The following is a 13477-nucleotide window of genomic DNA, read 5'->3' as shown; positions in this document are numbered from 1 at the left end:
TAGCTTGGCTAACTGTATTTTTTTGCCTCAATGGCTTGCATACTGGGTCTAATTATAGTCTTAGATGAGTAGCGTTTGTTGTCATGATGCTCCGCGGTAAACAGCATTCATGATAACCCCTCAACAGAAGAGATGGCAAAATCCCAGGAGACCTACTCTTCAGCCCGAGGCATCAAACTACCAAGGCTGCAATGAGAAGTAGCATTTCACGATGCGCAATTCCTATGTTATCATATGTTCTTGAAGATCATGAACTCAAAACTTCATTTACTCCTGCAGCCTAATATAGTCCTCGATAACCTCTCATGCCACAAACAAACATCGCTGGACTCTGTCTCAAAATCACAACAGACTGGCATCTATGTTATACCAGCTATTCTCAGCCATGTCATATCGCTTTATACTCGTCATGCTAACCTATTCCGTCCTTTTATCATCAACCTGCCAGAATGCCATATACAATGTCAAACCCAAACTCCAAAACACTCTTCAGCGCTTCTTTTCTTAATCACATGGCTCATCACACAACGTACACTCATCATGAAGCGGGCACTTCCTCATCCTCATCCAAAGGCTCGACTCTCACCAGAATCTCCTCAAGAAGCCCCTCGAGAAAACTGCCAACCTCTCTGCCCATCCCAACAGGCTCGGCCTTGTCATAATGATCAATCTCTTTGCAGACATGTGCCAGCTTATAAACCAATTTTCGTAACTTTTCGTGAGAAGCTTCGGCGCGTTGTTGTTGGGGTGTCAGTTGAGCTGGGTTCTGTCCTGGCTTATACATCTGCTGCAGGTTTATCTGTCGCCGCTTAAGCGCCTCCTCCAGGGCTGGGAATATGACATCGTTCAGAGCATCCAGCTCCCCATTGGGATTGGCTGGTGCAGGTGTAGGGAAAGCCGATGGCGTGTTAAAATCCGATGGGCTGGGCGACTGAGCTTTTGATGGAAGAGGTCGAGGGCCTTGTGCACCCCCTGGGAGGGGCGTGTGAACTTGAGGCACAGAAGTCTGTTGCAATGAAGGTACCCTTTGCTGCGTGGGGGCTTGGTTTGGCCTGTATGGAGGTATCTCAGGTAGGCTCATCTGCTTGCTTGTTGTTGGTCGTTGCTGATGGGCCGGAGGAGCAGGTGGTAATGACCACTGTGGTGGCTGGACCTGCTGGATCTGTGGACTGGCTTTCCTCTCAGTCTGTGGTTCGTAATCCAGATTGAGCATGCCAATATCACGCTGTAGTTGGCTCTGAAGCTCCCGGTCATACTCTGGAGACTCCTGCACTATTGCAGGGGGGTTTATTCTCAATGGGCGAGGAGTCTCGGCGTTATCCCTTGGAGGAGGGAGCTTCAAGGGAGTTTGAGGCAGTGCCCTCGTAGGCGATGGGAGTGGCTGCTGATATTGAGATTGAGGAACAGCCTTTCGTTGGGGGCTAGACTGCCTTGAGCCCGGGTTGGCCTTGACAGTCTCAAGGGATTGAAGGGCGAAATCTCTTGACTTGGTTGGGCTTGCGTCTCGTCGTTGCTCGCCATAGTCTTCCTCGCTCTCTAGTGGTCTAGAAGCACGTGCGTTTGTTGCGTTCTCATCCAGTTGGTTGAGACCTGGTCGATTAACAATGCCGCCACGCTCGCCAACAAGTCTCACCGTGCCGAAATCCCACATATCTTCGTCAACTCGCTCACGTTCTGCAGGAGCTCGTCCACTGTTAGCCGAATCCCAGTTGTCATCGTCCTCTCCCTTATGAGTAGCTGCCCAGCGTTGGTGCCTCTCGATAAGCTCAGTCAGGTAAGTTGTCCGCTTTGCCCGTCTAATAAACGGGTGTCGCAGCATATCCTTGGCTGTTGGTCGGTCTTTGGGATCTCGCTGGAGACATAATTCGATGAAATCTTTGAAGGCTTTGGTGAAATTTCCCTCTAGCCGTGGTGGAGGGTTCTTTGGAATAAGAAAGAGAACTTTCATAGGATGAATATCGGCATAAGGAGGCTCTCCATTGGCCAATTCGAGAGCTGTAATACCGAGAGACCAAATATCGGCCTTATGATCATACCCAGATTGCTTAATGACCTCTGGGGCCATCCAAAAAGGTGTTCCAACAAATGTGTTTTTCTTGGTCATGGTAGCAGAAAGCTGACCTGACACGCCAAAATCGGCGAGTTTGACTTGACCATTGCTGCTAAGAAGCACATTGGCAGCTACAGGCGATTAGCGTCGTCAGGGGCGAGGGCATCCTTCTTACCTTTGACATCTCGATGTAGCTTCTTGTCTGTGTGGAGATAATCCAAACCCATGAGCAACTCGCGCACAATGATGGCGATGTAGTCCTCTCCAATCAATCCCGGCTTCATCAAGTCGGCACAGCTTCCTCCCGAACAGAACTCCATCACGATCCATAACTCGGCACCTTTCGCATAGGATCCATAGTACTTGGTGACATATGGTGATTGTAGCTCGGACAGAATGGCGATTTCTTGGATAATATCCTCGACCTCGTCTTCGGCACTCTCTATATCAATGACCTTGATCGCTACAGCTTGGCCCGTTCGTTTATCGACTCTGAATTCGTTAGCAAAGTTCGGTCGCTGTGGATCATATTATCGTCGCCGCACCCTTTGTAAACTTTGCCGAAACTGCCACCACCTGCGCCATGTCAGTACATTTACGCCCAAGTGCCCAATCTGGTGTCGCACGACACAAGACCACGTCAGGACTAACCAATGCAGTATTCCTTGGAGTAGAGAAGCTCCGGGTCAAGCGCTTCATTCGCGTCGTCAACCTCATGCTCGCGATCTGCCATTGTGTAGGTTCGTGGGAAAGCTTATGTTTTCGGGTAACTAACGATGTTTGCCCCGCGGTTGAGTGACGTTGTCACTGCGAATTCGCCGACTGCTATTGACTCGAAGCAGTATCAATCGGTTGGCAATCGCTTCAGGGCCTCTTATTCGGGTCAACGGTTTCGCAACGGCGCGTGATGTCGAACTGAACCCGCTTCCAATTCGGATATCGTAGTTTGGCGGTGTCGATTAGCAGCAACCCCACCACTAAGAAATCGTAGTCTTATTTCGAACCGGGTTCGTGGTAAATATCTGTCTCGGTTGCCGCGACTTTTTTTCTTCGCAGAAGAGAAACAGTGTGCACTAGATGAAAAGAAGAAGAAAAGAAGGGAGGGAAATAAGAAACAAGCAGGGAGATGATAATGTGCTCATATGAATGCGAGAATAGAAAAGAGGTTGTCGCACAGCACAGCCAATCTCCGCCTACGCAAGGGAAAGAATCAACACAACATGCAGCCAAAACAAGCAGGCGCAAGCTAATGAGGTAGAGAAAAAGAAACACTCCGTACAGTAAGCTAACACCTTCCCACTATGAAACGGAACGGGCTGGCTCTGGGTACCTAGGTATTGGTTGCTGGTTGTTGCTGTTTACCTGAGGTGGGGGTTGTTGAGGAGCAACGGGCTCATGTCCTTGCTTTGCCAATCAATCAATGGCACGCATCGAACCTGAATCGATCTGTTCACGGCCGTTCCTGGTGCGACCTTATTAGACTCTCTCCCCCCTGTAAGTGGTTGTCCACAGGGGGGAGGGGTCGCTGGGAAATACTTCCCGCACCTGATTCCAAGATCTCCAGCTAGGGCCTGGCCTGGCCTCAGCCTCAGTTATCGACATGGTCTTGAGGCCAATTATCTTCTGCGTTCAATCACGCCCAACTCTAGAGATGCGAAACTCATTAAAAGATGTTCAGGTATGACGACTTGATATCACATTTTGCAAGGGTTTATGTTGCGTTATTGGCTCATGGCTTCTCTCTATTGCATGGTGAAACGTATCATTTGATGCTTTGACTTCAATCTGTTCAAGGGTTTGGAATAAGCGGCAAACTATTAGTTCTTAGGGATCAGGAACAAGCTGACGCGATCACATTAGCTTGATAGATAAAATTACATTGCGATTACTTGCATTGGTGTTAAATTAGCCTTGTCATACATGGCCAGGCACAGAATGCGAGCATGGCATTTGCACAGTTCCATTGCTTTCAAGTGTCATTTCTCATGCGTGACTTCGATGAGCTGTCTAAAGATAGTAACCTCCCACGCCCTCCTCATGATAAAGGTAAATCAATGCCAATAGCAATGATGCCACAAGGATTCAGAATCCGCATATTCCACTGGCTGCAGCCAGTCCAATTCACTCCGATGGCTCCGATACTGATCTATCTACAAAGTTTGCTGTAATCCCGCATAAAAGGAAATCATTCAATCAGTCACCAGCTCAGTCCTCAATGAACTCAATCATGACTGTCCCTTGCTTCAGACCTGCATCTGCAACGGTCGTGTCCAGGCTCTCGATGAGATCCTGGCCAGCAGGCATTTTCTTAAGCTCAAATTCGATCCCTTCTTTGCCTTCCAGTGGCTCAGCCTTGAGCCATTCATAGATTCTGCGGACTGGATCATCAAGGTTGAATCGTCGAATGACACGGCCGGTAGGGTGTCGGAATTGAATGCGTGTAGTAGTTGTTGGGTTAGCCTCTGGTTCGGTATGTGGGGTGGTGCTCGAAATTTGAGCCCAAGGACTTTGTTCAACCGGGGCTTCAGGTTCCTTTCCTTTACCCTCCTCGGGGCCAGGGTCTTTGGTTAAAGCATCGGGGTCATGGAGGTTGGGTGTTGAGGAGCCTCCGCTTCCTGTCGCACCCTCCAGACTGTTCTTCAAAGCCATTTCAAGCATCTCATCCTCAGTCATGCGGTCGACATCCACTCTCTGTGGCTTTCGTGCTGTCGTCTTCGCAACCGGGTTCTTGCTATTGGCCGCGAGACTGTAGCGGTCGAGAAACTCGGCGAGTTCGGCATGGAAGTCTTGCGCGGAAGGGAAAGGTCGCCCGGTCCAAACCTTGACTTGCTCGCCTGTTCGGGGGTCGATGATCGAGACATGTGGGTAGTTATCAGGGTTCTCGTGGGTTTGGTTGGGGAAATAAAATGTCACAAACTCCTCGGCATCCGGGAAGTCCTTGTCATACTGTAGAAATATGAAGTTCTCTGAGACCAGAGATTTGATAGCTTCGTCCTTCCAAATGTCGCGGTTTAGGGCCTGGCAGTTAAAGTCGTTCATGTCTTGGAGATTAACCAAGATCCACTTCTTGTCTTCCTTGCCTAGTGTACGGGCGTCATCCCAAGACATGCGCGCCATCAGATCGTAAGGTGGTCGAAACAAATCTTCAAGACGCCTTGCATGGGCTCCATTCTCGGCTGGCTGAGCTGGGCGGCGTTCAGGGTCGGCCCATATTTGCTGGGAGAATGGTCCTCCCGCACGATTGGCTATATGACTGCATCAGTGGAAGTCTACTGCGGGTGGTTCAGGCACTTACGTGGATTTGCCCGCCGCCTGCGTCTCAACTCTTCTAGAAAAGCTGCCTCCATTCCATCATCGTGCTCACCACCACCCCATCCGGGTGCCACCAGGGTCTCAGTAGTCCGCGCGATAGGTGCCCGGACATCATCTGGGTTTCCTCCTGATCCAGACCCTTGGTTGCCTTGGTATAGCTCCTCCTGTAATCGCTTTGCCATTGCCATATCTTCTTCTTCCTGGGCTAGAGCTGCCGCTTGAGCTGCGACGGCTCTCTCATTATCGTCATCATTGTCGCTAAAGTCTTCGAGTTGCATGTCCTGGTCATCGTCACTATCGATGTGAATAACGCCCGCCGAATCTTGTCTGCCAATGTTGCCTCTGGTTGCTGCTGCTGTTGTCGCAGGTGCAGCTGCTGGCTGGTCGGTTGAAGAAAGGCCAGCTCCCACACCGGAAACGAGATCGGGGTTCTCGAAGAAGAGTCCTATGGCACGCTCGAAGTTACCCGCAGTCATCTCGAGAAAGCTCCGGGCGACATCAGTGCTTGTGCCCGTAATGGACATGAATGTGGAGATGTTGTCGTCCATGGATGGCGACTCTCCTGGCAGGGCAGGGGGTGTCAGGCTGTCGTGTTTGGTGGAATTTTAGAGTATCGAGAGTATCGAAGTAAGAAGAGGGCTCGGGGTCGAACACGTAGTTGATTGATGTGATATCGTAAGGTTCGGTGTAGCTTGCGCGACGAGAGTTGATGCCCCGCTATGACAACAGCGGGGAGAGTATCGGGGCTAAATAGTCACTGATCTCAAGCTGGTGACGTGAGCTGGATATTGAGCTGTTCAGTGCCGTTGTTCTTTCAGCTTATAGCGGCAATGCGCTTGAAAGAAATCGACCTTGTCGTGGTTGAGATGTGACCTTCAAGTTGCAAGGCGAAAGTTGAAGGTGAAAGTGAAGCACAGACAGACACCAAAGACAGGCACCCAACCACAGTGACGCAACCGGGTCAGTGGAGCTTAGCGCCTTTGCTTGGAGGGGCAAGTGACAGGGGAGTGCAGCAGTAACGGTGGCGGAAAATCAATGACGCGACTTCTTCCATATGAAAAGCTTACCCTAGATGGAAGCGTGATGATAGTATCTTCAACTGTGATTCATGGTAATAAATTAACTCTTATCTAAATGAAATCCTAATGTTCTTACTGTATATATGCATATTGGTAATAAGAAACAAATAAATAAAAAAGGCCTCTAATGTCGTTGTGTCGGAATCATGAACTCATTGAGACGAGGGCTCTAGTCTTTACTTACCCAAACAGCTGGCCAGAGTTTACTTATCTCATCATATTGTCACAAGCAGTACACCTCATCACCAGGTACGCAAAATAAAATTTAAAAAAAAAAAAAAAAAAAAAAAATCAAATAATGATCTACACTCGTTTTTTATGTTTTAATGGAAGTTTTTAGCTTCTAACATCATGTCTATTATCTACTAGAAAAGTGACCAACTTGACTAATATCAGCTTAGTCATGCAACGTCACGATATGGTTGACTGGAGACAATATCGCCCAGCAGCACCTACCTGAGGTTATTCGTCACTGAGCTGCCTGTGCCTGCTCTTACAAAGCAAAAAAAGTCGCAAACCACCGTCTGAACGCGTTTCTATACCTTTAAAACATTTTTATGTTCAAAAGATAGCGCCTCTCCAAGCTTGAGACTGATCAAGTTCAAAATACATAATACCCCCTCAATCATGGCGACGGCATCAACGAAGGAGAGGGAACTGCAGCTGCTTGATACCGTCGAGCTCAAGATCCTAAATGTTGCAAACAAGGAACAGAAGCTGCACGAACTATTACAACGTTATCTGCCGCCAGTCATCCTCAAGGCCGCTAGTGAACATGCTCAAGTTCGAGCTAAGGTGGTCCAGATATTCTCCAAACTGAAGACGTTCATCCAACCCCCGGAGTAAGTCACATCCCAGGGTGAAAGAAGACTCGGAACCCCCAAAATTGGTGCGAAAATTGCTACCCAAGGTAGTCGGAGAGTCGGCTAGGCTCATCCTAAATTACCCTGAAGTCACCAAGCATCTCTGCCACGTAGGCGAGTTCAGGATCATCTAGGATGAATTTACTGTCGAACTCTCAAGTTTCCTGCCAGTCTAGAGTCAGAGCAGTCCGTGAAATTGATATGAAGACTAACCTGGACACAGGGTAATTCTTCCTGTAGGCGCGCTGCTTGATCAATACAAGTCCAGTGACTCCCCGTTAGTCAAGCAACTCGATATCTCAGGGATACAACATAGCATAGAGCGCCTGGATGACTATGAACGAAGACAGCTTATACCTAAAGCTCTATCGGGATTCGCCAAAGATCAAGGTGTTGCCCGAGCCGGACCATTCTTCAACATCATTCTACGTCTCCTCCTTGATGCCCGGATACCTCCAAGAGGCAGCAAAGATGATACCGATTACCGAGAAGCAATCGGATTGTCAGACGAGGCCGACGCAAAGTTCCTCGCCAGCATGATCAGCGTTTTTCTACGACTACGAAACCCTACGCAAACTCAGAACTGGACCACGGCTAACCCAACACTGACCAAATCTGAGCTCGAATCGCTAGCCGTGGAAAGTCCAGAGTCACAGAAGGTCTTCGAGAGGATGTCAGAGTTAAAGCTCAAGCTCGTTGCATTGCTTGCAAGTGGTGCTTTTACCGATGAGGAGAAGTTCTTACCTGCGCTTTATGCTGCATCAAGTTTCGATAACAGACTTGTATCTGCGGCTGAAGAAGTATTGAAGCGAAGCTCCGTGTCTATGGAAGATGAGGCACTCGTCAAGCGTCTGTTTCATGCTCACTCAATACTGCCGCCCACATACCGGACTCGAATTCTGAATATGCTCTCCAAATCCTCCATCTCGGCAACAATGTCGGATGATATCATGGCTGTAGTCAAACTCAACTTTTCCACGCAAGACCAAGCGTCAAGTGGATTGGCACAGAATCTGCTCCCCAAGAGTGCGCTTGAGCAAACGAAACTCCATACTGCGACATTCCAGTACCTTGCCTGGGTAGCACGCGTTGGGCCCTCACAGGAAGGATTTGACATTGCTGTTCCTCTCGTGCATGAGCTGTCCGTTTTTATAGAGGGTCAAGGCTGGCCTGTTCCGCAGCGGACATCCCACGACGATATTGCACTACGATCGAAAGCTTACGAAACGATTGGAGTGCTGGCGAGAAGTGCGAATATGCCAATTGCGAGGCGGCTGCAACTCGCGGGCTGGCTTTTTAAGTCACTGTCAGAGGATACGACTGCAGATGCAGTTGTGAACATAGATGGAGCTCTGTCTAGCCTGACCACAAACATTCCGGCAATGACGGGCAGCGAGTCTCAAGAGCTGAAGACAATGCTGCTAACGTTCATGTCTCTCGCTGATGAGCCCCCTGCTGTTAGAAGCACTCGGCATGCTGTGGTCAAGTGGGCCAACCAATGCCTCGCTTTTTCCGATGTTTTGGCACGCTGGATTGACATTCTGGCCGTTGGTGCCTACGAAGGCGAGAGGAGTGATGTTATCGAGCAGGGCCACAAAGGTCTTGACCCCTGGACCTACCACGCACATGCCGAAACCAGCCTAGAATTGCCAGACTGGAAGGAAATGATAATCATGTTCTTTGGTTCTGAAATCATCCCAGAATCTATTACTGAGGCTGCTACTACTCCTCTTCCGGATGTGACAGAAAAGTCGCACTCGGTGTTTGAGAACTTCCAAGGATCTCGTATAGCTGCTTTCCCAGTTGCCCTGAGATATTGCAAGCACATAATGTTCCTCAAAGCTCTCGAAGACTTCGAAGTGGAGCCTGACTGGATGCAAACTCTAGATGCACGCGTCAAAACGGATATCAAAACGAGAGAGAAGATCCTGGCTTATCTACACACGATCGATAGTGGATTCATAATCTTCTATCTGAAGGCATGCCTCGATGGAGCCTACCTTAAAGACTCACCGATCACGGAAGAATGCATCCGTTGCTTTGTTGATGTGGCATCCCTCAGTCCCGGTGGGGCACTGGGATTCTTGACCGAGTTTAGCGATGGCCTTTTCCAACTGATCAAGTCGAACAATAAGGAAATCCGGTCCCTGACTGCTCGAGCCCTCGGAATTCTTGTGTCGCATCTCGCGAACGACCCTTCTGTGATAGACAACTGCCGCAAGACTCTGAGTACACTATTCGAGAATGCCGAGAAGTTGGTTGGACCTGAACTCAACGCTGCTGAGGGTGGATTACTGGCATACAGTTATGTCTGCTCTCGAAGCGTTTACTACGGGCAACCCATTCCCGACGATGTTCACTATCCCATTCAGTTTATCACCGGCGAGAACGTTGTGTCGTCGCTTCATGATACAGCTCTGGAGGCCTTTGCTCAACTTTGGACCGCCGGACTCGCTATCCCAGAACGTGAAGGCGATCACTCCCTGGAAAAGGTTATCAGCAAGCTCGTCGCCTCAGCAAAGAAGGGCAACGAGAAGGCAATTCTTGCTCTGGGAAGACTGGCTGCCGGGCTGAGTGAAAGTGGAGAAGCCGCGAATGAGAGTGAAGATGGATGGTCGCATGGAATCCTGGGTAATATCCTCAAGGAGATTTTCGCCCTACATGAGATCAAGCAAGTTGAGGTGCAATTCACTGTGGGAGATGCTATCACCGCAACTCTGGCACGATGGGAATCCGATTATGTAAAGCTGACCCTGGATGTCGAGTCCCGCGGTTGTCTTCAGAAGCGTAATGGATCCCGTGGCCCGCTTCTTACAGCTGTTCTGAACAAGATCTTCGCGGACTGCAAGGCCACGAAGCCATCACTGCTGAAGGCGTCCGGCATCTGGCTTTTCTGCATCGTTCAATATTGTTCACACCTGGAAGAGGTTCAGTCAAGGCTCCGAGAGACTCAAGCTGCATTCATGAGACTTCTTAGCGCACGCGACGAGCTTGTACAAGAGACCGCCTCGCGCGGGTTGTCTCTGGTCTACGAGCGTGGCGATTCTGATCTCAAGAGCGCCCTTGTCAAGGATCTGGTGTCTGCTTTCACCGGCAATAGCACCCAGCTCAAGGTGGACCAAGAAACAGAGTTGTTCGAGCCTGGTGCTCTGCCAACTGGAGAGGGCAGCTCCATAACTTCATACAAGGACATTGTGAATCTGGCCAATGAAGTTGGTGATCAAAGGCTTGTTTACAAGTTCATGTCACTTGCTGCGAATGCTGCTACTTGGTCGACTCGATCCGCCTTCGGTCGATTTGGACTTAGCAACATTCTTTCAGAGTCTGAAGTTGACCCTAAGCTGTATCCCAAGCTCTACCGTTACCGATTTGACCCCAATCAAAACGTGCAGCGATCCATGGACGATATTTGGAAGGCACTTGTCAAAGACTCGGGCGCAATTCTCAGTACTCACTTTGATGCGATCTTGGATGACTTGCTCAAAAGTATCTTGGGGCGAGAGTGGCGCATGCGAGAAGCAAGCTGTGCTGCTATCTCGGAGCTCATCCAGGGCCAACCATTCAACAAGTATGAGAAGCGATATCGCGATATTTGGACATCAGCATTGAAGGTTCTTGATGATGTCAAAGGTTCTGTGCGAGAGGCTGCCTTCAAGCTTTGCAGAACTTTGTCCAACACTCTTGTTCGACAACTCGAGGAGGGAACCAGTGGATCTGCTGCTCAATCTATGATGAAAGAAGCTCTTCCCTTCCTTCTGTCTGACAAAGGTATCGAAAGTTCTGTCAAAGAAGTTCAAGCCTTTGCTGCTATTACCGTCATCGAGCTCACTAAGAAGGGTGGAAAGGCTCTCCGACCATTTATTCCGGAGATGGTGCCTCAGCTCCTTGGTTTGCTGAGCTCTATCGAGCCCGAGCAGATCAACTGGCATTACCAGAGAGCTGGCGAGGACAGCCGAGACCAGATTGATAAGATTCGATCACAAATGGTGAACCGATCTCCAATTTCTGAGGCAATTGACAACTCACTTCGTTTTGTGGACGCGGATGTTATGGCCGAGTTGGCACCCAAACTAGAGGCTACTATCAAAACTGCTATTGGCATGCCGACCAAGATAGGATGCAGTCGTGTATTGACGACCCTATTCACACGCCATACAAATGACATTAAAGGAGTGAGCAATAAGTTCCTTCAATTGATGGAGAAGCAAACAATGGACAAGAACGACGAGGTCAGCCAGGCGTATGCTCGAGCTACCGCATATATGTTGAGAGCTGCCTCGGATTCGGCCAAGAACCGATTCTGTAAGAAGTTCATTGATATGTACTTCGAAGCAGAGGAGGAGTCACGTCGTCAAAAGACTGCGGACGTGATTGTGGCACTAGCTAAGATCTCACCGGATCACTTCACTGCTCTTGAGACACAATTGCTTCCTTTCTCCTACCTGGGCTCTCATGATACAGATGAGTATACCAGCAAAGTATTCAAGGAGGTATGGGAGCAGCACGCTGGAAGCAGTCGCACTGTTGTTCGTTACGTACCCGAGATCGTAGCACTCGTGGAGAGGTGTTTGGATACAGCACAATGGGCACTTCGACACGGTGGAGCTTTCACTGTTGCAGCTATGGTGTCTGATGTTGCAAGTGCAAGTGATGTCAGTGGCCAAATCAGCGACGCCAATCTCAACAAGATCTGGCCTGTTTTCGAGAAGACATTGGCCCTGAAGACATTCGCTGGCAAAGAGAAACTCCTTGAATCATACCCTAAATTCGTCGAGAAGGGACACAGCTTGTGGAAGTCAGACTCGAAGATCGCGGCGCAGATGAAGAAGATTGCGCTTCGAGAAGCCAAGCGAAACAACGACGAATACCGTGTGCACGCTTTCCGCTGTCTATGGGAGTTTGCAAAGGCTCGTGATGATCTCGATATGCTTGATGAGATTGCGGAGATCGTTACGCCGTATCTCGAAGAGCTTAAGGGAGACGACGAGACCGAGAATGGAGATAAAATGGATATCGACTCTAAGGATCAAGTCGCGAAGGAGCAGCTTGCAGAAAAGACGGCCTCTAATGGCTTAGAGGCTGTTGCTCGTGGACACAGCCACACTGATCTTGCCATTCTGACAAAGATCATCAATATTCTCAAACCTTTCCTTTCAAGCCCGAACTTTGCTACCATCAAGCGCCAAGTATGGTACGAGTGCGTACGCGATCTTATGAACGATGCCACACTCTCATCAACATCAGACGAAAATGCCGTGGCGCTTACTTATCTACTGAGTCTGGACGTTGACTTGGTTGACACCGGCACTGAACCACAGAGAATCATGAGGGCTAAGGCTGTTGGTGCATTGTTCAAGGCAAAGAGCAAGGGAGTATTTGGACCGACTGGGGGTCCTGACGCTGCGCAGTTGAAGACGATGGTGAGCAAAGCCCTGGAAGCCGAGAGGTCTTTGGAGGTACAGCGGGTGCTTAGGGATATCCTCGTTGAGATGGAGTAAGAGAGGGGCGAAGCTTTCTAGAGGATCCAGCGTTTAGATCATTATCTTTTTTACTAGCCTTTGATTAAGAGATACACCAAATCGTCATGAGCTTAGCAGTATTATTGTGAGGGTTAGGCTGACCGCGATACATGTTTGTTCAGAAAGACCATACATGGCATATCACGATAAGCTCGGGCGTATTATCACAAGGCTAGACTGACTGTCATAATACGAAGGTATGCCTGTTCCTCATCTCCTGAACCCTGAGAGCTGCCCTCGCTTTCAATCTTGGCAAACATCGCAACCCCCTCAAATCTTACCTCAGCACTCATAATGCCGTACAACCAGCAAAAAAAAAAAAAAAAAAAAAGAAAAAGGCAATTGCCCAACGTTACATAGTCCCCCCAATCAAGCCCAACCCGTCAACAAACTCGTTAAACCGAAACAAAAGCAGAATGTTCAAGCGACACAAGAAACGCGCGTGGTTTGTGACCGTTGGCTATCAAGCTCTCCGGCCGGATCGGCGTTGGGAAACGGCCGGAACCGTCGGTATTGTGGAGGATCCACTGCCGAAAAATGCTTCGCCGTGTGACGGAGGCCAAAGTCGTCGACGAATGATACATACATGGCACTTTTTGTAACGCTGAGCTGGAATGCAAGGTAGGTCCTGTTTCAGTTTATAATTGCTATGTA

The 13477-nt window shown here is 49.2% G+C and overlaps 3 protein-coding genes across 3 annotated transcripts; 1 reads left to right on the top strand and 2 right to left on the bottom strand.

Annotated features, from left to right (window-relative positions):
- Positions 1-371: 371 nt before the first annotated feature.
- Positions 372-2783, bottom strand: FOBCDRAFT_291083 (kinase-like domain-containing protein; the record flags this gene model as incomplete). The annotated part of the gene is made up of 4 exons (XM_031180161.3): positions 372-2181; positions 2226-2542; positions 2596-2626; positions 2702-2783. 4 exons carry the CDS (start codon positions 2781-2783, stop codon positions 539-541), a joined length of 2073 nt encoding a protein of 690 aa, XP_031046048.2. The 3' UTR covers positions 372-538.
- A 1133-nt stretch (positions 2784-3916) lies between these two features.
- FOBCDRAFT_219703 (uncharacterized protein) lies at positions 3917-6339 on the bottom strand. The gene is made up of 2 exons (XM_031180165.3): positions 5346-6339; positions 3917-5295 (listed from the first exon to the last, which is right to left on the bottom strand). Exons 1-2 carry the CDS (start codon positions 5908-5910, stop codon positions 4256-4258), a joined length of 1605 nt encoding a protein of 534 aa, XP_031046052.2. The 5' UTR covers positions 5911-6339; the 3' UTR covers positions 3917-4255.
- A 729-nt stretch (positions 6340-7068) lies between these two features.
- FOBCDRAFT_291078 (proteasome stabiliser-domain-containing protein) lies at positions 7069-13044 on the top strand (the record flags this gene model as incomplete). Its single annotated transcript, XM_031180166.3, has 2 exons — positions 7069-7283; positions 7528-13044. The coding sequence occupies 2 exons, from the start codon at positions 7069-7071 to the stop codon at positions 12800-12802; spliced, it is 5490 nt and encodes a 1829-aa protein (XP_031046053.2). The 3' UTR covers positions 12803-13044.
- Positions 13045-13477: the final 433 nt, after the last annotated feature.

Source organism: Fusarium oxysporum, chromosome IV (assembly GCF_013085055.1).
Source record: "Fusarium oxysporum Fo47 chromosome IV, complete sequence".
NCBI classification, from domain to species: Eukaryota; Fungi; Ascomycota; class Sordariomycetes; order Hypocreales; family Nectriaceae; genus Fusarium; species Fusarium oxysporum.
Note: the sequence above shows the minus strand (reverse complement) of the source record. Positions and strands in the feature narration are given on the sequence as shown.

Coding starts and splice junctions, on each gene's coding strand:
- FOBCDRAFT_219703 (XM_031180165.3), bottom strand. CDS start 5,910: ATGGACGACAACATCTCCACATTCATGTCCATTACGGGCACAAGCACT. Junction 5,296..5,345: donor CAGGCGGCGGGCAAATCCAC/GTAAGTGCCTGA, acceptor GCAGTCATATAG/CCAATCGTGCGGGAGGACCA.